At 44.5% G+C, this 24,550-nt stretch overlaps 2 protein-coding genes across 2 annotated transcripts in view; both read right to left on the minus strand.

The window, feature by feature from the left end:
• Positions 1-24,550, minus strand: part of LOC133970957 (cell death-inducing p53-target protein 1 homolog) — a 125,532-nt gene that overhangs the window by 30,308 nt on the left and 70,674 nt on the right.
• On the minus strand, positions 6,868-10,575 carry tob1a (transducer of ERBB2, 1a). Its single transcript, XM_062408920.1, has 2 exons — positions 10,283-10,575; positions 6,868-9,076 (listed from the first exon to the last, which is right to left on the minus strand). Exon 2 carries the CDS (start codon positions 8,864-8,866, stop codon positions 7,835-7,837), a length of 1,032 nt encoding a protein of 343 aa, XP_062264904.1. The 5' UTR covers positions 8,867-9,076; positions 10,283-10,575; the 3' UTR covers positions 6,868-7,834.

Consider the following 24,550-nt stretch of genomic DNA (forward strand, 5'->3'; position numbering starts at 1 on the left):
ACCTGACTCGCAGACCTAAGTCTGTTCATTCCATCAACACTGTGTCTGACGTAAAGGAAGAAAACTGAGGGACAACTGTGTCTCAGTTTTCAAACAAAGAGAAAGGACGGCAGATTCCTTTTTCCAGTGGAGAGCGGCCAAAACATCTGCTTGACAGTGGTGGTGAACTTTGAGAAACAGCTGCAGGCAATGAAGAGCACATTTTTTGAAGTCCAATGGAAAAAAAAACTATCAGGCATATTGTGTTTGGACTTATCCCTTTTCACTCAAACACTCAACCATATTTAGCACATTTACCTCCTTAGGATACATGATGTCAGCAGCTTCAGATGGCTGTGATAACCACTGATCCCACTTAAAGGTTATTGTGTTTGAGTGCACGTCAGAGCTGTGGGAAGCAAACGCCCTCACGGAAAACTGAAATGTAAATTAAACAGACACGGAGGTTAAGCTGCTTGTTGAAGACGTTTTGAAATTTACCAATGCAAATAACGTGTTGTGTAAATGCATTTAAATAAGGGCAGTTTAATTTGCATAGAGGTAAACACCAACCCCAACAGGCTATGACAACTTAGCAACCCAGTCCTCAAGTGAAATTTGCTTGAGGACTGGGTTGCTTTGTTTCGTTGGGTCAACGAAACAAAGCCCAGATTCCTGCAACTGGCTTAAAATATTTTTATCTGACAGAAAGAATTTGTTGTGGGGAAACAGGATAATTTCTGTTTTGTCATCATTAAGTTTGCAGAGGTTTTGAAAGCTCAGTTTAAATCAGAAAAGCATTTTGTAAATTGATTTAGTGTGCTTCATTTAGTTAAAGATACATAAGGAAAACATTATTTCTACTGACGATCTGAACTGGAGGCAGCATGTAAATGAAAAACAGGAACAGACCCAGGATTGACCCTTGAGGGACTCCACAACCAAAAGGGGGAACTGAAGATTGAGAGTTTCTAGCAACAATTGAGAAAGTTCTGATGGACAGATGCAATAGTTACAGACTAAGAGCAGACACTTTTAGATCAACCCAGGTTTAGAGATGCTTGAACAGGAGAGAGTGGTAAACTGCATCAGAGTCTGTTAGATTGAGATCAGAGCTGTTGTCTGCAAGAAGGAGTAGGTAATTTGTTAAGCAAGGCGGTCTCAGTATCATGTGAAGCTCTGAAGCCAGACAGGAGTTATCAAAAATGATTTTTGGCACTCGGATGAGAAGCAATAACTTTCTCTAACACCGTGGATAAGCAAGACGTTCTCGAAAGAAGTCGGTAATTGCTTCGAGTGAGTGGCTGAAGATCCGATCTGTGGTGATGATGCCTCACAGACTTGTTTAACCTTATATTGAAAGCAATAATGTCAGAGGGAGTGAAAGTGGGGAGTGTGTGTTCAGGCCTCTGCACGTGAGTGCGCTATGCAGCCTTATTAGTGGGATGGTTGGAATTCCAGAGTCCTGAGTCAGTCAGCGCTGTTCCAGCTGTGGAGACATTTCCTGGCGACGTCCGAACAGGTTCTCTCAGACGAGAGAGGCCCGCTAACCTCAGCTCTCAGCCGCTGTCAAACCAAAACACTGCTCTTGAGGAGAGGTTCTATTCTCGGGTTATCACTTGCAATCAGATGCACCATTTTCCCCCAGTTTTAATTAGAACATACTTTGCTTCTCTTTTGCAGCACAACACGGACATGGCAAGTGATAACTTCCCTGCAGCCAGTAAAGGGGGGGGGGGGGCTTTACTTTTAGAGCTGGAGATTTCATGAACACTGTGGACAAAATATTGTATTTCCTGCACACACAAAAGTATGGGAACAAAGTGTGCGACTCATGACTTGAAGATACAAGTCAGATGCTGCGTGGCCATTCATCACCAGGGTTTTTTTCTTTAATATGTGTAAATGTTATTCATGAAAGTGTTTGAGGCATTCTGAGGTATAAGTCAGGTAAATCCAGCCTGACTCTAAGTAGACACAAAATGTGTTTAGAAAGCAATAGCTATTTTATTTTCTCTGGGTAACACAGACATGTAGACTAAAGATAATATGGATTAAATTGTTAAATGTGTTAGTAGGCATTTGTGTGTTCATGGTTTTCTCTCAGGTCTTTCCTAGCAGGCCCCCGCACCTCGTCTCACTCTTCCTCTCACAAATCAGCCTCTTCTTGGCATGAACACTCTCAGAGATACCGGAAGATTCCCTTGTTGCTATAGTGCCCTGCCTCACTTTCTTTATCACTTGAACACACAACTAGGAAGTGATGAATAGCAGGTGTCCACCCCCACCACCTCCACACCTTCCCCAATTGTTTTACTCCCCACCATCACTACCAATGCCACAGATCTGCAGATTCCACAGCACAGATTCACCTCCACTTGACAAGATGAGTCTGATTCATGTTGCTTGGACACTATTGAAAGAAGCCAGAGTCCTCACAACTACAGAGGAATGTGTGTGTGTGTGTGTGTGTGTGTGTGTGTGTTTGTATCATCAAAGAATCATGAATTGGTTTAAATGTAACAAATATGTTCATTACCCCCAAACAAATGAAGAGTAATCTTGGAATGCTGTTTGTTCCTAAAGATTAACCCACCGCTGCTAGTTTTATTCTTATCTCTAAATGCAGCACGTTTAGAAATGTGACTCGTGGTAACAGAACTTTGACCTTGACTATCTTTTCAAATCATGCAGCAGCGAAGAGACGTGATCAGAACTAAATCCTGAACAAACAAAAGCATATCAGACGTGAGAGAAGTCGTTATTCCCCCTGATAAGGCCGAACACGTGGACCTAGAACGCCGACCGAGATAACCGATAACAGCGCAGCCATTGTCGATTACTCCCTAGCAAGGATTAAACTCTGAATATTTCCTATGGGGCAGGCTCAGGTTAGAGAGTGGTGTGATAGACTGCCCTGGAAACTGAAGCGCCCGAGAGGCGTGGGGAGGGAGGGGAGGCCCAGGGCCGACGTGTTTGCTTTTGGGTTCCCACTGCAGATAAGAGCAGCTGCAGTTTAAAGGGCTGGGCACGTGAGTGCCTGCTGAGGATATCAGTGTAAAAAGCAAACGGGACAACTCCCACAATTCCTCAGAAATTCTGAATGTAGTTCACAGTGTGTACACAAGAAGGGAGGAGTTGTAACAAGGATCCCCGGGCATGTAGTGTACCAAATCCTGATCCACAACACTACGTCTACCTAACAATTCCACAAATGTCTGCCTGTGGATCACATATCTCGCTAACCGCTTATTTACACTTTCAAGTCTGATATAAGTGCACTTTATAGAGGTCAGTATGTGTATGTGTGTGTGTCTTCAGACAGAGTTGTACAAGTTGTCCTCTATGTCCTCTGATAAACTACAGCAGTTGTCGCAACTGGTCAAACTTTGGGTCAAGATCATCACCAGATTATTTATTTATTTGATTAATTTGATTTCACCATATCAACTAAGAGAATAGGCACTGGTACCCTTCATGGCAACAGCTTTCAGAGAATCACTTCCTGATTGGCAATTTATCTACAACGTAAAAGCATAGAAAAGTTCTAAACGTCATGGGACTGAAGATTGTGTCGGTAACTGAAATAACACCGGTTAAATAAATCATTAAAACTTACACGTGTGAACAGCAAAAAATACTCGCACTGCATATAAACCCTGTTTGATAAACACAAAGTTATTTCACTTCACTTTGCACATGTTAAAAAGCTCTTCACACAACATCCCGGCGCATAAACAATAAAAAGTGACAGTATTTTGCAGAACTGTTCGAGGAGGACTCACTAATGACGAGGAATAACTCTGAAGTATACTCTGGAGCATTATCAAAGGCCAAGAAAACAGCCCAATCCAAACAGCCAGGTTTATAATGGGCCCAGCACTGTGCCGCCAGTCTAGAGCTACAACCACAGGGTGTATTAACAGAGCACAAGAATATATTTGAATAAATGTGAGCTGCTTTTCCATCTGCCTACCAGCAACAGCTTGTGTGTTCCAAACGGGCGTGAGCAACTGTTGAAAGCAACTGTGTCAATACCCTCGACAGTCACTTAAGCCTCGACTGCGAGTCCAGTCAACAAATGTTACCGTTCGCCTTAATGTGCGCTAGAGGCGAGCCGCTAAAGGAGTCGGATCTGTCGGGCTTGTTGAACGCCTCTAAAATCCTCAAGGCATCGGAAAGGCGTGTAGATTCTTCCACGCTGGGTCGAGTTCCTCCGCTTTCCACCGTGAGATACACAGGAGGTGTAGTGAAGCAATGTTCAGAGCAAAGCAGAGTCCCCCCCCCACCCCCCCCGGCTTATCGTTCCTCAATCAGCAACAGCATGCTTTCAGAAATAGATGGGGGTGAGGGGTGGAAGGAAGGCAAGGGGACTGAAAAGCCATTAACTGTATTTTTATTATTTTTTGCTGAGGAAGGCGACATTACCATACGGCCTTGTCGGGCTGGCTAGGACCACAAGCTGAGCTGAACACCACCTGTTTTTATGACCGGCGAAGGGGGTACTGGGGCGGGGGGGGGAGCCAAGGGGTATGCTTGGCACCGGATTAGAACCAATAATGGCACTGGCAGGGTTTCACTCTCTCTCGCCCTCGCATAACTGCACGCTTATCCGATTCCCTCTCTCTGTGGCAGAGTGGGTATGTTCTTTCTTAAACCCTTTTATATCTTATTTGTTGAAAACATCTTCACCGTCTTCAAGCCGCAGAGACGCACGCCACTGAAGCAGAGACGAAAGCCAGACGTTAGCTTGCTAGGCACAGAGAAGTCGGCTTATAAATATTGTCAGGCAACATGCGTTTATGTGAGCAAATATGAAGGGAATGGGTGTATACACTTTGTCGTCAAAGTGTATTGGGCTCTTGCTAGCTGTTCTAGGATTAGCAATCCCAGCTTTAATGAAAAAGTCCATATTAGTAGCATATCACATGTATTGTAGGTAAGGGTAATTTTGCTGTGAACTTACTTCAAAGCAAATTGGTGATGACAACATACATTCAGATTAAATTCTAATTTATATGAATTAAGGACAAAGGATTCCACCGATCCACCAATGTATTGATTCTCAGCCTGTGCAGAGCAACAAAACCTGCATGTAGAGAAAGCTGCTCTTCTGCCTCTAACACCATCTTGGATAGTCTAGTACCGAGTTGTGATGTAAACAGTGTGTGGGGCCGAATTATCTGAGGGTTACAGCCATGACAGGTCAGCAGTCTGTCACAGGGCTGACGTATAACAAATGTCCACATTCACACTAAAGAAGAAAATGAAATCACAACCCATCATCTGTTCCGCACAAAAATCCACCCGGGTGATCATACATGAACACGCCGCAGACCAAGATAAACAAAACACGCCCCCCCCAGACTGTGTAACATACACGGATGGTGACAGCAGCTGAGATAAACCCCTCAGAAACGCACTGAACTTTACACAGCCCATCGAGCGCAGAGTGTATCAGGGGACACGCAGACAGACAGGCGATGATGAGCCAGCCCCAGTGGGAACACGATATGCCAGCAGGGTCAGGGTGATTTTAGTCAACCGGCGCTGGCACGACACAGTCCAACAACCTCTCATTGGTAACACAACACAGGTCTGAACTTCAGCACTGGAGGTTCAGACGCTGGTCGTCCAAAAAATGCATTTTACTCTCATGCAGCAAAAACTACGACTGAACGGTTATGTCTGCTTCTACAAACCATATCTGGATTTTCAACTTTGCTATCAAACTAATTATTAGTATTAATCATAACATATTTATCACGAAACAATATAAATGGCTAATAGTGTGTGTCAAGTTTTGAATTAATGCTTTTAGAAAGAGAGTTTATTTTAATGAATCAGATTCAGACTTAGCTTCACAGTTTGAACCAATTGAGCTCAGATAACTGTGTTCTACTTTCCAACCCCAGTGCATTACATTACTCTCTTATTATCTACATGTGTGGATCTCCTTCTACCATGCATAGTTATTCATTAACAAGCCATATCCTTGAGGACACTGGGTGAAATGTAAGTGACCAGCTTGGCACTCAGTTACACACTCCAGAACATGTTCCAACACTGTTATCCACCACTGCCTGATCTGTTTTATCACTACAGGTAATTATGACTCTGCTGACTCCGTGCAGTGAGGATTTATATTCTGGTCTCCTCTCAAGAGGTCAGAGGTCAGAGGAACAGCACCCAGGAGCTGAGAGGGTATCAGTATATTGCAGATGTCTGCCTAACCTGTCACTCGCACATTTTCATGGGCTGGTGATGCAGGGAAAGTTAGTAAAAAGCTATTTCTGCTTTTTCACACTCCTCTGAACACGATGGCATTTTATTGGTACAGAACCAGATCTGTGTTTTCATCAAACAGGAGTTTTCTATAAATTCTTCTGCCTGCAGTAGAATCGTTCTGCCTGTGTGTCTTATCCTGTGTCCCTCTGAAATGTATGTGATAGCAGAGGAGTCGAGTCTTGCATCTGACCCAATCACACTCCCCTGTATCCATATGTGTAATGACACTTGGCCCAAGGGCAACTGTTAACCAACGCAGGCTGCATGGCATGAACAAGTGTTGCTGAGGGCTCATGGTGACGCCTGTGAACAAATGTATCTGGGTTACTGGTGGAGGATATTAAATGTGTCGCGGCTTTAGTTCTGACTTATTAACATAAGAAAGTAATGTGTAGGACTCGGTGCTAAAGATGTCTCAATGTAGCCAAACAGGGGATTCAAAATGGATGTTGGTGTATTTAGATAAAACCTGATTCTCCTGACTTCAGGGGATTTGCCCTGACATGTTAGAAAACCCTTATATCCTCAGATATAATGTCCTCTAAGAACTTTCGCAATCACTTAAACCACAAAAACCAATGAAAAACTGAAGAAGCATAATTATTTTCAAGCGTTTTAATACAAACTTAATAAACTATCAGTCTCTCTTAACATGTAAGACACTGACTCAGAATACTTTGTTATACCGTTTGTTTTATCAAGTATTGCACAATGTAGGTACAAAATTAATATACGATTACATTTTGTCCATAATATAGCAAAATTCTTTAAACTCTTAACAGAAAATACAACTCTCATGTTTTTTTTTCCAAAAAAAGCAAATATTCTTAAATCCCACCACTACGGAATATTCTGTACACAATCTTTAGAATAGTCAATGTTTTTTTTTTAAAAGATGATTCATTTTATAATTTCAATAAAAAAAGAAAACATAAAGTTGCTGCAGCCATCACAGATCACTGGAGTAGTAAAAAGATATAAATGCAATACCATGTCGTAGAAACAATAGATACTCTGATATTTTACAAACTCTGTACTAAATTAAATTATACAATTAGAAAAAAGACCAGGAAATCCCACTTATTTATGCCAATTTCTTGAAAAACTGGCAGCGTCCAGTTATGTTTAAATACTGAAATAGGCCATGACTTGTGGTGTGTGTTTATATATTTTTTTCTTTTTTTAATATCTTAAAACGGTCACATAAAAAAAATATTTTGTGCTTGGTTGGCAAAAGAAATGACAATGATGCATGTTGAAGTTTAGGTAACCAAGCTTGGACATCTTGTACTACAAGCCTCATCGCTTAAGGAGAACAAAATAAAAAATAAAGTATAACTCAAGGGGGCAAAGTAATTCACCCTCGGGCTCAAGCTCTTATAGACTCGTAACACAGATCTTAGAGTTGACAAGTCACTTTTCCTTTTATCCATGACATTCTGTTCTTGTTTACACTTTTTTCGACTTTTCTTTTTTTAAATGTGCATTTTTGTTTCGTTTCCTCCCCTCACATTATCTCTGGTCGTTCCTGTGTGAAGTAGTAGCTTAGGTAGTACCTTTACGTGTACTAGTTGGCCATAACTGGCTGGAATTGCTGGTTAGAATACTGCATGTTGTTCAAGCTGAAATTCAAGCCATCCATGAGGGACTTGTCGTTAAGGCCACCGTAGGCCGCAAACATGTCAAAGGCATTGCTGTACTGCAACGGGCTGAGGCTGAGCGAGCTGTCCCCGGGAAACAGAGCGCTCTGGCTGCCCGGGCCCTGCAGGCTGGGGAACACAAACTCCTTGGCATTGGGCGACAGGGCCGAGGGCTTCTGATGCTGCTGCTGGGCTCCGAGGCCCAACCCGTACAGAGAGTGCATGGAGGTGGAGATGGCTTTCTGTTTCAGGAGACTGTTCACATTCAGGCCCAGATTGGTGGGAGAGGTGCGTGCCACTTTGTTTGCAGTACTGCTGCTGCCGCCGTTGTTGTTGTTGTTGTTGCGTCCGCTGCTCTTCATCTTAGTGGAGCCGAACTTGGTGGCGGCGAAGGTGGCTGTTGTGAAGGTTAAGGGCTGCGTGGAGCGGGGCATAAAAGTGGGGCTGACTGCTGCCGAGTGGCCGAAAGGGGGAGAGGGCGAGCTGGAGCCCGGGGAGGTGCTGCTCACAGGCTCGTTGATGGGCATGAAGACCTGTGCATCGGGGTTGAAACTGTTCTTGATTTCCTTGTCCAGATCAAGTCCCACGCTACTAGCTGCACTTTCGTTGCTGTCATCAACGTACAAGACTTTGACGGGCCCTTTCTCCCCGATCTGATAGGACACCTCGAAGGGGTCAATCCACACGCTGAGGTCCTGGGGCAGGTTGTTGCGGACATCTTCAATGTCCAGCCCGCTCTCTTTGGCTGCCTTCTCCACCACGGGGTCCACCTTCTCCCCCACGTGGATGCATCTGAATCCTGAGCCCTTGTATGGCTTGTCAGGGTACCAGTGTCCCTCGTATTTCTGCTTCAGCTGGCGCTCCAGCTCCTCGCCGAAAATGTTGACCCGTCGCCTTGGCAGTTTGTTGTACAGGTACGAGATGATGAAGTTGAGAGCTACTTGGATTTCAAGCTGCATAGCTAGCTGCTGAAGTTTACCGGGTGTGTGGAGAATAGGTGTGTCTGACCTTGAGTGTGTCCACTGGTTCTGCTTTGTTTATCCGTGGTTGGCAACACAGATGCTCACCGTGGCAGGAAGGCAAAAAGCAACCGGGACAAATCAGGTTTAAAAGCAAAAGTGCTGGTTTTGTAGAAGTGGTGTTCCACGGGGAGAGATATTGTTTTTTTCCTGCAACAATTGGGAGAGAAAAGAAAAAACGTTTAATCATTTGCTTCGAGAGTTTAACATAACTTCACAAGTAGATGCAAATTTCAAACCACCCCAACAGATCCCTACAGATCATCTTATCTTATGAACACTTTAATCCTTTCATTATTAGGTGTCTGTTTGGAGTTCCAGTGATCGTTGCCATTTTGACTGCTGTGAGCTCACACATCATAAGCCCTCACGCAGCAGACAGACTCACTGCAAACCTCAGACAAGAAATAAACACGCAGCTGTTGACCAATTAATAAAAGATCAAACTTCTTCCTCGTCTGTCTCGGGGCTGTGCACATGTTGTTTATCTTGTCAAGAAGTAAGGAGGCACATCAACCTCACAGCCGGACTCTGGAATCCTGTTACATAACAACACTGGAGAGCACCGGTACAGCAGGGAAACTAATGTGAGGTCGTTGCATTTCATTAAGGGGAAGACAAACTGAGGGAGTGCTTTTCTGTGCTGGAAACGATTTGGGGAGGAGAGCACTGCTGACAGTCTGGGGCTGGTTACACAGCAGCACATTAGTCAGATCCCTTGCTACATTAAAAAAAGAAATGTCGAAATAAGGAATATGGCAACACCCATCTGTTTGGTATTCCTGCACAGACAAGGAGGAAATACTGAAATGAAATATGACAAACTGCACGGTGACATTCAGAGACACAGACTGTTAAAGAACCTGAGCTGAAGGAGAGGACACAGACTCTTTCAAAACGTGAACGTGGATGTTTTTAATTTCTATTCGAGCTGCACAGGAACAGCAACCGCACCGTCCATCTCCTCCCTCCTGGAAACAGTCGCCTGTAGCAGATTCGTCACAGTTGTGTCACGGCTACAGGTCTTAATTCGTTCAATTAAAATAAGCAGCAATGTCGCTGCCTGTCAGAAATAGAAAAAAGGTGCAACACGGTGGAGGCACACGTTGTAAATTCAGCAGCAGAGGTTCGAGTCCTGGGATGAGTGAATTTAGAAAAAAAATATTTTTTTTGAAAAGGTGTAAAACTACACACTTATCACATGTGCACGCGCCAGTGTGCACGCTCGCTCGCTCTCTCTCTCTCTCTCATACACACACACACACACCCCTCCCTATCTGACGCAGCAAATCAGCTTAGTGTGAACAGAACCACAGTAAACACATTAAAACACAACAAGCACAAGAGGATACTCACTTTTTGTAAAAAATAAAGATTTTCAGTAGTTCTGAAGTACCGTTAGTTAGTGCAGATAGAAAAAAAAGCTAAGTATAAATACTTTCTTCACATAGAGGATATTATCAACAATATAAAAAGAGTATTCCAGTACGTGTAGATTTCGGAGGATTGACGGTTTGCTTCGGTTGCTGTTTTCTTTTTTTTTAATCTTTTCTTATTTTAAGGTTATTTGGCGTTGCTCTTCCTCGCTCCTCTTCCTCGGTGTGCAGGCTCGCGCAGCGGCTCCCTCCTACTCGGGAGTTTTGCAACTTCGTCCCACTCCACGCGCGGCGCTGCCTGTATTTATAGCCTCCCTCCGCCGTGGGCACGAGGTGGGCGGTGATGCGGTCCCGGAGGTCAAAACAATACGGGCGACCGCGATTGGTCCCAAATCGCGAGTCCCGCCCTCGACGCCGTCCTATGATTGGCCGAGGAGCACCGTCCGTCAGACACGTGTGATTCTGAGAACCAGGGGGAGGGACGCCTGTGATGAGCGCTGACGTCACAAGTAATTTAGGTCTGTGCTGACAGCAGAAATAATGAATGTTCAGACGGAGATTATTTATTTATAAATATGTTCCGGTTGGAGTTGTGTTGAAAAAACTTTTGAATAACCCTGCACCGTGTTGTAATGAATTATATGTGTTTTACTGACTAAACCTTATCATCCAGGAACATATCAGCTGCTCTGACACATGCATTTAACCACATATTAAACTATGCACCATATCACCTACACTAAGATTAATAACGCACTTCATCCATTACAGCCACACTTATATCAAATGTGTGTTATTCGCGGGTATATGCAGGGTGTTGAGTGTATTATGGAAACGTGTTGTGGTTTTAGGTGGACGCACAAACAGGAGATTCCCCACAGCGGAACAATACAGCTGGCAGGCGTGTGGGTGGTGCGGAATGCTGTGTGGAAAACACGGGCGCTGATTGGTCCAGAGCGGGGCAGGAGCCCTGCGGTGAGTGGTGGGTCCGTATCCAAGGTGCTGATGCAGGGCGCGCACGTCATCGCTCGGCTGAACGCACGCTGTTGCCAAATTTAAAGTGCAAGGAAACACACCGAGGTATAAATGCATGTGTGTGTGTGTGTGTGTGTGTGTGTGTGTGTGTGTGTGTGTGTGTGTGTGTGTGTGTGTGTGTGTGCATGATGTGAAGTCACCGCTGCACAATGTCAGTCTAACTTTACACGTGTGTGTGTGTTAGGGAGAGGGGGTGTGTGTGAGGAAATGGAAAGAAAAGGTTCAGCACTGTGTATATTGTACGAAAAAGCAGCAGCTGTCTTCAGTATTAATGTTGTAGTTTAATGTAAGAGAGAGTGAAGGGAGTGTTATCTTAATTATAATACTATATATGAGATGGAGCAACATAGAGGGGTGTAGATAGATAGACAGACAGACAGACAGATAGACAGACAGACAGATAGACAGACAGACAGATAGATAGATAGATAGATAGATAGATAGACAGACAGACAGACAGACAGACAGATAGACAGACAGACAGACAGACAGACAGACATATAGACAGATAGATAGATAGATAGATAGATAGATAGATAGATAGATAGATAGATAGATAGATAGATAGATAGATAGATAGATAGACAGACAGACAAATAGCCAAGGCCAAACATCTATTTAGTTTATAATGAGATCACCAAAACCTAATGAGTTCTTTCCTCACCAGAGCTGCACCCTTCCTCCCAGTTTCACAGTACCCAGTCCAGTCGTTTTTTTTTTATCCTGTTGACTGACACTCAAACAAGCGCATTCAAACACATAACTTCCTTGGCGGTGATAACTGGAAGGCTTAACAAAACGTTTATAAGAAGTAGGCAAAGTTAAACCAATAAATAAGACAAAGTAGATTAAAGCAAATCCATATCGCAAAATAACTAATAATAAAGTCTAAAGATTGGATCGGGATGCTTTATGCCACAGTGTTCTGCATCCATCAGTGTGGAGCCTTATTTTCGTCCTCACAGCAGGTGGTCTGGTATGGGAGAGCAGGCCTGTTGCTGTGGGTATATATCCGCTGACAGCGTGGCCCTCCAGACATTCTTCATGCACTTAAAGGCTCGCCAGGCGCGGTCATGTGCTCGCCTGTGAGCTGCACAATGTGTGCGAAAGGGCTCCCACGGAAAACACAGTGGGGATCGAATGTACATGGGGAAAAGACGGCACATCCAGGCGAGGGGCAGGGCAGAGGAGAGATTAAATGTTTTGACGTCTCTGTTGTCGGGCAGCTGCCGACAATAGAGCCACTTCCACAGTCCTGGCGAGGCCTCGTGGGCTGTTTTCACTGTAAACAGCTCAGTGCACGCCGACTGTGTCCTCCAGGACCGCAGCCACATAGAGGTTCTCTGATGGCCTGTGTTTACCGTGGTTAAAAAAACTGTGCACGGCTCCGTCAGTGTGCACATTGTCGTGTGTGTGTATCCAAGTGGTCACCTGACACAGCAAGGTCAGCCGCCGTAATGAGCCACGCTAAGGCGGCTGCGTTGTCTTAGGGTGTAATCCTCTAATGCATCTTGCACTCGCTGCCACTTCTGTCACTATCTCTAATCCCCCCCCCCCCCCCCCCCCCGCCCATTGGTCGCCAGTGCTTTGAATGTGGGCAGTGGGAGAAATTAAGGGAAATGAGAAATTATACCAAACGCTGTGGCTCATCTTCAGGTTTTATGAAAACCAAACTCAGGAGGGGCGAGCTGTTTCGAGGATTGTTTCCACTCCGGGAGTTTATGACACCGAGGAGGCGTTGGATATCCTGGTACTTAATGACACACCTCCAGTGCATTGTATCGCATGAGCAGCATTTGTCAGAAGACCCCAAGCTAACATCCCTGTGATGAAAACAAACTTGACTTCCCCTCCCTGCCCCCCCGACAGCACAGACTGTTCTCCTCCACTGTTGCTCTATGACATAAACATGCAGGCTCCTGTGATAGGACCAGACACATAACTCTGCTCAGCAGCAGATATGTGACGGAGCATAATCGACCTCCTCTGCTTTCTCTCTCCACAGCAGCAGGGGAGGGAGGAAAAAACCTGATAATTGGCAGGGAGAAATTCGAGAAGGAAGAGAAATCACACCGGTCTCTAAGGCTCACGCACAACTGCTTCATGTCTGCCCCCCCCCCCCCCCCCCCCTCCTCCCCTTCCTCCCCATGCTTTTTATCCCTTTCACGCCCCCTCGCCCGCCCTCCCTCTCTCCAGCTCGGGCGGAGAGCCTTTGACGTCACCGGTTGTTATTACTTAACACAGCTCTGCAGAGCGCCCCGGGCACCTCGTAATAGACAGATGCTCCGCTCTCGCTCTGAAGAGTGACTGAGATGGCGGGTGAGACAGGCAGCGAGGGGGACTCAGAATGGGAGACGAGTGCTGTGGGTGCTGCTCTGCCAACCAGTCACTGTGTAATTTGCTTTTGATCTGTTGAATGATGTATATTTGCCAGAGGGGTTCGTTGGAAATGAAGATGCTCACGAAAAACTGCTACGTCACTTCAAAGAAAATGTCCCGAAAAAAGTCAAAGTAATCCAAAATCTGATTCTCTGTCTAGCCGTCGCGTTTTCACATCGGAACGTCTTCATATCTGTTGCAGAGATCAGGTTCGATCCGGTTTGTTTTGGTTTTGCATTACAAAACACTTTGATTGTTTGTAGACGTGTGGCTGACATCAACTTATTGTCACTTCAGCTGGTGTATAAGCTAATGTTTATGAATGGTGTGTATAGAAAATAAGTAATATTTTCATTTTGAAACAAGAAAATGAATGATCCTGTTCCCAGGTTGCAAATTATCGCATCAAATTTAAATAAATACATTTGGTACAGTCTAAAATCAAGATGGAGGATCTTGGATAAATAATAACATGAAAGGTTTTCTCTTACAATCGTTGATCTCGGACAAATTGACTGAGTCCGTCCTGTGAACCCAGTGAACACAGAATGAAAAGGCTAATTGTCTCCGTGCGGACGTAGATATGGATTCAGAGGGGAAAACAGTAGACTGCAGTTAGTTATGTTACCGTGGTACTAGCTGCTTTAGCTGCTAAAGCCTCACTGAAGCTTCAGCAGCAGAAGACCGTGGGTGAGCTTCATCGTCCTGCAGCCTTCAGTCCTTGTACACAGCTGATATGAAACCTTGACAAAATAAACAAGCCTTTTCTCCAACCTTCAAATCAGTCAATACCTCATTATTCTGTCTCTGGCACATGACTTGACTGCCATAATAGAAAATCTCATCCACTCAACTTTACAAGATCTTTCTGGTGTTACGGGGGGGAATGACAAATTGTACTGGTTCTTTACCCAGTCAGTTGTGGCGTTGTGTAGTGAGCATGGTGGATTTACATGGCAAAGTACTGTATATGTAAATATAGAGGTTAGGATACCAGTTGTCATCGGCAGCAGAGCAGCACTGTGTCTCCTGCTCGGTTGCATAATTCATCCTGTGGCAGTCCACAGGGACAACATCCATGGATCCCTGCATGAGAGTATCCTAAATTCCCCACTCAAATCCATCATCAGTCAAATTTCTCACAATTGATTTACGGTTACTTTCAGAAACATGAAATATTTTACAACGTTGTGTTTTCATTCATCCTGCGAAGTGCTGTTAGTGACGCTATCAAACGAGGTGTGGTATGAAGTGGAATCGACAGAATCTGTACTTAAGTTGCTCTTTATTCAACTCTTCTTGGATTACAGGCTGCATGAGAGACCTAAAGTACTTATGGAACTTTGTGTTGCGTTCAGCTACTTCTCTACATTCTTCATCTAATTCCACCTCACTCTGACCTTGTAGTATAAGTTTAATTCCCAGACAGAAAACATACATCTCAGTGGCTCATCGTCCTCTTTTCAGGCATGACCTCCAGGGAATGTTTGCTGAATTGGGTCCAGACGTTCTCCGGAGTTATCCTCTCAGACATGAATAACCCAGCAGAAGATTCTCTGGTCAGAGTGTGCCCACAAATTTTTAAGTTTTGCATCTGTCGCACTTTAGAAACGTCATCTCGGCCCTTGGAGAATCCGGAAAATGATTTCCTGCCGTGCTCTCAAATTGGCCCCTCCGGACTTTCTGCAGACTCATTACTCAGGGGCTGGCAGGAGATAGTCCGATAGGCAGGAGATGATGTCCGGAGGCTCTCACTGGAACATTTGCGTTCACACACGGCCCCTCTGGAGTTCAGTGCATGTCTGAAAGCAGCTTATCAGACACAGACACACACACACACACGAAAGAACAGGTCGGTGCAAGTCAGCTGTGCTGTCCCAACGTCCCTCAGCATTGTGCGTTCACACGAATGTGTTGACGCCTCGTTTTTTTTTATAAAGCTGATTCTTCTTCATCCTACATTTCTCCTGCATTCGTTGCTCCACCATCCACCACGCTGTGACATTATGATTTAAAAGGGAGACAGACGTAGGGAGGGAATCAATAATATGCCTGCATCTGCTCTATACAACTCAGAGCACGCACCCACACATACACACACACACGTACACACCTTAGCCCCCAGCTCTCTTTCCCCATAAACTGTCCTAAATGATAGAGCGTCACCTCCTTTGCCTGAAGGACACAGAGGATCAATGTAGCGATGAGACGTGGATAGTCGATGGGCAGATAAGGGAAATGTGCCGAGCTATTTTTTGATTCGTCCATGCCAGTGAAAAGTAACAGCACATTATGTTGCCGACTTGGAATCTTTTATTTTCTCCATCCAATTACTCATGACTTTTTAATGCAGCGTCCTCCATTAAGAGGATAAGACAGCAGGATGGGATGTGACCTGGTGTAGTCTGTGGTCCTGTGCATGTTCCAAAGCCTCTGAATGAGTCTTGAATAGTTGGTGATATAAATAAAATAGAGAGAGAGAGAGAGAGAGAGAGCGGTAAACCCACTCCTTTGTTTTCCAGATCACATTGTGTTATTAATTATTGACAGTACCCACTTACCACAGCAGCAATTTAAACAACGCGTTGTTATTGTTGTGGATCCGCATTTACCAAGTAAACGTGTAATATAATAAAAGTTTATAAAGAAAAGTGATAACTAGAGAAAAGTGACTTTCTTTCAGGCACCTTTACAGCTTTGTCAGTGTTGTTGTGTTTTCATGTGGTGTTTCTTTGAGTGGTGTTTCCTGGTGGTTCAGCGGGTCGTCCACTCGGGTGGTTTGATCCCTGTGATCACGACTGTGGACAGTAGCGCTGTCTCAATGTGTGTGAATGGGAGCATGTGACTTAAAGCACTTTGAGTGGCTGATAATACTAGAAAGCTGCTGAATGAACACAGTCCATTCACCCTTCTGCCTCATTTCAATGCAAGAACCAAAACTACACAGGAGGAGAACATTTGTTTTTTTTATGCCCTGGCAGAATTTTTTATTTATTTATCGAGGATGATATGGATTTTTCATTTTCCACTATAGTTGCAGTCTCCTTTCAACAGCCTTACGAGTGCTCCTTGCAGAATCCCCCGTTACTTCGCCTGTGATAATTTATGACTGCATTGAAATACATCCAGACATATTAGTCTGTGACACATCAGAGTGGCCCAGATGTCTTCTAAGTGCTCTCCCTTCTCTGCTCAGTGTGCAGATAAGCACACACGTCACATTTCTGAAAACCAGTCTTGAAGTCCTATTAAGACTCATCTCCTTATACTCTCAGAATTTGGCATTTTCGGCCTCTGCAAAACATCCTGGCATGTACGAGCAAACGTCAGCCCTGCACTGTGGAGAGGACACGTTTGCATTCACATTACTTTACGTTTATACCCAGATGTGTCCTTGACCGCCTCCAAATGTGACCTGAGGAAACCAGTGAGTCCCAGTAGGTGCATTCACATCTGCATACTCAGCTGTTTCCCGGTGATTGGCTCAATCAGGACACGTTTTTATGGGTCGGCGTGACTCTTCGAGGTGTTTGGGGAAGCAATCGTCTTCCTGGTCTAAAGAGTGTGTGAGGTGCAAGAATGGAAGGAGTGTGGAAAGGAGGGGAACTGCAGAGGTTTGAAAGGACAGCTGCGATGATATGAAGGAAGTAGGAGGGGGAGAGGAGACAGTTGTGCCTTGAGGCGCTGGGGGTGACCTCTGAGAGAGAGAGAGAGAGAGAGAGAGAGATGAAAGAACAAAATAAATGAAGAGGTAGCTGGCGTAGATGGACTTGAGGCAAGAAAAAAGCCAATTGCAGAAAATCCAAAAGTGAGAGTAAATCCTGTTCTTCACCACTGACCCCCAACTCAAGCATTGATTGCTGAATTGACTCTCTGACCTCTGACCTTGCAACTCCATGCATTTACAATGAATAGGTACTTACAGGTGATTCATGCCCCCTATACTGAAAGTCTTGTTTGTTGGAGCGACGAGCGATGGCCATCACATATGTTTGATTCAAAAACCCTTTCGTAGACACACTTGTTAAAGTTGTCAACAGGCGTGGGGGGGGATTGTAGGTTGTATCTGTAAGGCCACAGGGGAGATTGAATGTAGCCTTCATCACGTAAGTAAAGATAAGGCTAAAAAACTACATTTAAAATGATATCTGTGTTAGATTTTGTTTTATGACTAAAAAGTTGCTTGTGCAGCGTTAGTTTGACAGAAACAAGGACATGTCGTTCACAGGCACTGCTGATTTATGTTTTTTTTTATGGTTATGTTCTCCGGTTTTAAGATACCGTGAGATCATAATGTGCTGGTTCTGAATGTTTTTTTTTCTCTCTGACTAATGTGAAACCTAAGGAAAACTCTCTCTGCTTTCAATCATTGACGAAGCATGAATCCGCCCTTTATAATTGACTGATAAGATACCTGAGGTTAAAATGGTTTCACTTCCAAGAATATATCCCTCACCATCCACTGCAAGGCACGGCCCCTCAACTTGCCTCGCCTGTGGCCCCCAGCTGTACATCCACTCTCCACTGGTCATCGGCGGAAAACAGAACTATTTGTGTTTTTTATTTCCCGTAAAGCACAGTCAGCAAAAGCGAGGCCCGATGGCGAGAACACTTCAGACGGCTGCAGAGTCTCATGTACCTGTCAGGATTGTGATTAGGACTGACCCTGAAACGACGCAGCGTGCAATTAGGACTCGCAGAGAGAAATTAAAAGTAAACAGCAGGGGATCGCTGCCGAGACGTGTGCCTGACAGATGAGAGGAGAAACAACAGAGGAGGAGGAGGAGGAAGAGGACGGAGGATGAAAGAGTAAAACATGGGGAATAACAATCTCACTGTTGTGTTAAAGGAGCGAGGGAGGGAGGGAAGCTACTCTGTATTCATGTCTGAGGAAAAATACTTAGTTGAATCTGTGTGTTTAACTCCCACACACACACACACTCATAGATCTCTCTGCAGGCCAGTTCCCAACATTCCCTGAATATGTAATCACATCCCATCTGTACACCATACGTGTGTTTGTCTATTCCTCAGACGTGCGTGTGCATGTGCACTGAGAAGTCGATGGAGATGAAGTGGTCATGCACCAGCACAAATCTCATCAAACTTCAAATGAGATTCTGCTTCTTTAGATCGCTTTATAAACCATCTCTACTATCTTGACATGTTCCCATTGTGCTTTTTCCCCCATGAGGTTATTCTACTTGTTATAATCCACTCTGTCACACGAGCAAATTACCTCTTGAAGCTTTTAAAATAATAATTTAAATATCCAGCATAAGCTTATTAAATAAAAGATGTGCGATGCTGAAGTGTTTTTTCCGTTTAGTCGGGAAGGTCACACACTTGCATGACACTTGTGGTTCCCCAGTGCACGGCTGTGTTGAATATGCAGATTTGATCCCTACGCATGTTATTTGTAACAAGTGTGTCGTGTGTGTGTGAATACTGTATCACGCTGATATGTATTTACATTTGTCCCCCTAGAGACACGACATCAAATTATCAGGTTATGCTTTCATGCATTTGTGTGTGTGTGTTAACAGGATTACGCAAAAACGATTAAACCAATTTCCACTTAATGTTGTGGAGGAGTGAAACATGACCAGAGGAAGAGTCGTTTCCATTTCGGTGCAGATCAGGATCAACATCTTCTCTAATCACTCAGAGATTAATCATGGATCTTGATGAAGAAGTCCTCAGGCATGTTCAGGGGATTGATATCTATGTCGTGTGTAATAGTCTCAAAAACCTTTGTCTCTCTGAGAGCTTTTAGAAATGTTTGATTTGCATCTATGTAAAGGCTTGTTAGTTTTATTTTTATTTTATAATTTTTTTACTGCGTCAGCTCTGCTGCTTTATCTCTCTCTCTCTCTCTCTCTGTGGCTCATTTAGTTTTATTCAACAGTCTCATTAGTTTTAAAACTTTTGTTTTCACTTCATCTTGTTAAGCACTTTATAACATTGTTAAAAAACTACTATAAAAAATATGTTATGATGCTGATGCTGAGGATGATGATAATAGTAATGAGACTATACAAACAAAATGTTATATGGCAGTTTTATATGGCCAGCTCATATAATGTTTTTAATGCTGGAAAGTAAAATAAACATAAAAACAAACAGAACTTCTTTTTTTTTTTAAATAAAGATCTAAAGAATGACTTTTATCAAACTGTCTACAGATAATTGTCATCATCAACACCCTGTCTGATGGGCCCTGATATCCCAGCTCCTTTGCCCCTGAGCCTGAATCACAGAGCTGTAGCAGTAGAGATAAGACTGACAGCCGTCTGCCTTTGCTGCACCCTGACATCATCCACAATCGGTTCCCTCCTCTCCCAAACACGAGATGACAGTCGGACCCGAGACCGATCATCTCCTTATCTCACAGAACACGTTCCAGTGTCTCCCTGTAGTGCAACGTAGAGCCGCAGCTGGAATCACTCATCCAGCTTCACACACCGACATGTCCAATCTTAACTGTCATTCTGTCATATGATTCAATTCATCCTCTGTGCTCGAGAAAATAATTATTCAATGCTCAAAACTCATATTGGTGGACTTACATGACTGGTGCATCACATTCTGTTAATGGCTAAAACAAGTAAATGATTTCTGATACGCGAGATGGTGGTGGATAACCGTGGCTCTGGCTCCATAACTCTTTACACAAGTCTTTATCTCGGGCTGGAGACTGACAAACACTTTGCCCTGTGGTGCATCTGGTTGGAGCAGACACAGTGTACCACATTAATAGTCCTTGAACTGGGCTGGATGGCTGCAGGGTTTCCAGACATACATCCCCTAGTCCCTGACCCTCACCTTAACCATCAAGACGAAAAGCCTAACCCGCTTTCTATCTCAACCAGAACTTAATTCTTACCCCTACAAAAAAGTCTCAACCGTCAAACAACTCATTGAAAGTGGGTCAGAAAATGTGGATCAGACAAAATGTCCTCACTTTCCCAGAATGCCTTCCCTCTGTCGGTTTGAGGCTCAAAATGGTTATCATGAAGATATCTGTTCAAGTAGGTACACACACACAATGCATGCATTAAAAACAAACGATGCGTGCATAAACTGAGCACAGCACATTAGCATTTCCTTTATTCAGCCTCTGTTCTGTGGAGCCAGTGTTGTGGACACTGAATTGGAGTGAACCAATAATCAGCTGGCAACCTGACTGGTCATGAATGAGAATCAGCAGGAAAACAGAGCTGGATTGTGCGACGCAGCAGCCGTGTGTAATTATTTGAATTTTATAAGATGAAGAATTTTATAGTATGAGGGATGTAGTGCAGAAACTGGGGGACAGTTAAAATGTTGACAAATTTGCAACTAATTTGTTGGCCTCGTCAAAACCTGGTGCCCACATAACCCACAATGCAACTCAACTCCTGACAGTGCAGTGCCTCTAGCCTCAAGCAGAGAGAGGAATCATCTCGCCACACCCATAGTGACATCACACTTGGCGTTTTATCAGACTTCACACGGCTCGCTCTGAAACCACAACAGGGATTTATGCAACTTTTCACATTTCCATCTGCTCTCTCTAAGATCCTTGTAGCACACGCTGTTTGGATTTGGTGGCATCTGTGTTCCCTTTTGTCTTATTTGTCTTCTAATGCAGCTGTGCTACAAGACAAACTGTGTGAGCCAGAATAAAAGAACCATTCTTTCTCATGTGTTGCTGCTAATTGCGAATTAAAAAGCACTTTGGAGTGTGCGCCTCCAAAAAAAACCTCCATTCATCAAACTCTGCGTTTACTTCTCTTTTGTGTTTTGATGTTGCTACAGAAACAAAGAGCTCTCACCCAACTCTCCCACTACAACACTCTGCCTCTAAACCATTCACACCTGCCACCGAGAGGAAGCGCCCAGCTGCTGAGCTTCACACTCACTGGTTTGCATTAGTCCTCCGAAACACACTTCAGAGACCGGAGGTGGCGCTCGACTCACCGAGTCGGTTACAGATGCCCTTTGATCCGGAGGGACACGCAGATGGTGTCACCGCCGCGCCCCGAGTGTCGGCCACGTCAGTAACACGCGACAGACGCAAAGATAAAGAACAACAAAAAGAAAACGAATATCTCAGAAGCGGTGTCACACAGGAAAAAGAGTTAGTGATGATAAGAGGGGAGAGCGTGGCCTAGGGGATAGAGCGGGTGTTCTGCAACAAGAAGGTTACCGGTTCAAATCCCACTCATTCCCATCTGCATGCTTAAGTGTCCTTGGCAAGATATCTGAACCCCTAAAATGGCCCCTCATAAATGCTGAGTGTTCTAAAAATGTAAGTTGCTTTGGACAAAAGCGTCAGCTTAATGACATATAATGTAATAAGAGCTGACACCGGTCTGTGTGTTGTCACTTCCTGCCTCTGCCTGCCCCCCCCCCCCCCCCCCCCCCCCCGGCTGCTCCACTTTTCACCTGAACTATAGATTTGTTGCTGTTGTGCAGAAATCCTCCTGCTGTGTTGTGCACTGGGAAAGGAAAACTTTGGGTAAACTCTGTAGCCGATTCTCCAGATTATACCCACAGGTCATATTTGAAAACGTCTAAGGGCAGTCGAGTCGGGTCTGTTGTCCTGACCTTTGCTCTATATCACACACACACATAGACACACACACATGCATACAGACACACACACACACACACACACATAGACACAAATCTTATTTTGACGTAATTGGGCCAGAGATGATATCTTTGGAATACAACCGGTGTCTTCTGTGGGGAAGGTGAGAAGGACTCTGCGAACATGTGACTCATGTCTTGATTACTGAGGGAAGTCACATGAGGTTGATCTGCAGGACTAATGTTGGACTGGTCAAAGTCTCCACCATATGTGTGTTTTCCAGCCTCCACCATATGTTGCACAGCTGTTTCTAAGACCGTTCACTGAGAACAGCAACTGAAATTGCCTCTAACGTCTATCAGAAGTGCACCTCTAGTGCATTTACTTGTGCATAAGTGTTCTTTTGAATTCATGGATGTCACATGATGTTTACGCCCCAGCTTACGCTTATTTTAAGGTTACAAAATCCTCATTTCACTTCAACATCCCTGTGGAAGACACATAAAAGCAACTCCGAACTACCTGTGCCGGGTAAATAGGCCCCCAGAAAATGGCTGCAATTACAGACTATGGGAATAGAATCTAGGAGGTCGATCATCACAGGTACTAAGTGTGGAAGTCTTTTGTGTGCTTTTCTATTTTTCTCAGAATTAAATGTGTCCGTGTGCAGGTAAATGCATGTGTTTGTTACGTCTCATGCTTCCGCCTGAACCTCCACTTCCAGCTCAGAATGCAACAAATGTGAAAACTGCTGGATTATTATTGTTTCCTGTAAGATTTCATCAATCTAGCTCTAGATTGCTCTTATTTCTGTTGCACTTTTCCACCCTTTCCACCTGTCATCCATAGACGCCAGACTCGGGACGTGTTCAGACGAGTTTCCGTGGCCAGCACCAAACTGCAGATGATGTCTGAATGAGCCCATGATAGAAAACAGCCGGAGATTCTCAAGAAGATTCACCATGAGCGAGTGGGTGTGTAGATGATGTTTCTGACTAAAAAAGTAAATAACATAAAGAATGCAAATGTCTCAGGACAAGATAAGCGGAGCCATACTCATGGAAGAGACTCATGGTGATGTCAAGAGAGCTTTTTGTGTTATGGGCTGATGCCCGTGTCGTGGTGCTGTAAACAAAAACCCATGGTCTCTGCAGATGCATTAATATTCTACGTCCTGCCTCTGCCTGCTGCTCTACTCCTCTGAACGATTCCAACACATCTGCGTTGTTCATGTGTGAAAGGCAAACTCCTGAGAAAAGTCTGTCCTCAATTGTGTGGACAATCTCCGGAGTTCTCTTCCAAAGACAGCTCTAGTTGACGTGATCACAAGTGGACAGCTCTGAGGTGTGAACGTACCCGGGACACACTGAGGATGCATATGAGATCTGATCCAATTCAAAGGTCTAAAATCAACAGAAATGACGAATGCGTGTTTTTTACATTTCATTTGAACACCAGGTATCAACAGGGCCTCTTGTTCATACCTGTTCTTGTGGGGTTCTTATGTAACAACCCTGCAGCAAAACATCTTCACCAAAGTTTTTTCAAATTTCATGGGCGTTTTTTTTGACAGTGTAGATAAGCGAGTTATATTTGATTACACTATCTAGAGGGGATTTCAATGTGTTTTCCTCTTTCACTTCTGTAAGTCGAGAGGATGCCTCGGTACTCAGTGATTCCGGCAGTGCAGCCTGCAGCGTCTCCCTCTGTCTGTGTCCCTCAGATTTATAACTCAATCAAATAAAAAATGACTGCGGCGACTGGATCATGCAATTCACCCCCACACGGGCCGCCCTGTGTCAGAAGCGTGTTGACGTAAGCGATCGGTTACAGCAGCCGCCCACGACGGAGAGAGATGCGGAGGGATGGGAGTGGCAGGAGCGGAGAGAGAGAGAGAGAGAGAGAGAGAGAGAGAGAGAGAGAGAGAGAGAGAGAGAGAGAGAAAGCTCATTTATCCTGATTGCCCCTCAGTATCCAGGAAGAGCCACATTTCTGTCACTTTAAACTTCACTAAGTGCCCGGCCCCCGTCGTCTGGGGCACTTTGTTAACTTTCACCTCTGCACAAACAAAACTCCCATTGAGGCCAGAGCGAGCGCAAGCCTCCGGTGATGTCACAGTCGCCATGGTAACTATTCTCACGGTGCCCCCCCCCCCCCCCCTCTCCTCCTCCCCTTTCCTTTCATCCTCTTGGATCCTTTAAATCTCCTCTGAGTGAGAGTGCCATTCCGTCTGTCTGTCGCGCCGATGCCTTCTCC

Source organism: Platichthys flesus, chromosome 16, assembly GCF_949316205.1.
Source record: "Platichthys flesus chromosome 16, fPlaFle2.1, whole genome shotgun sequence".
Lineage (NCBI taxonomy): Eukaryota > Metazoa > Chordata > Actinopteri > Pleuronectiformes > Pleuronectidae > Platichthys > Platichthys flesus.

What these genes read in the sequence shown, in the direction of transcription:
- tob1a (XM_062408920.1), bottom strand. Translation starts at nt 8,866, where the DNA reads ATGCAGCTTGAAATCCAAGTAGCTCTCAACTTCATCATCTCGTACCTG.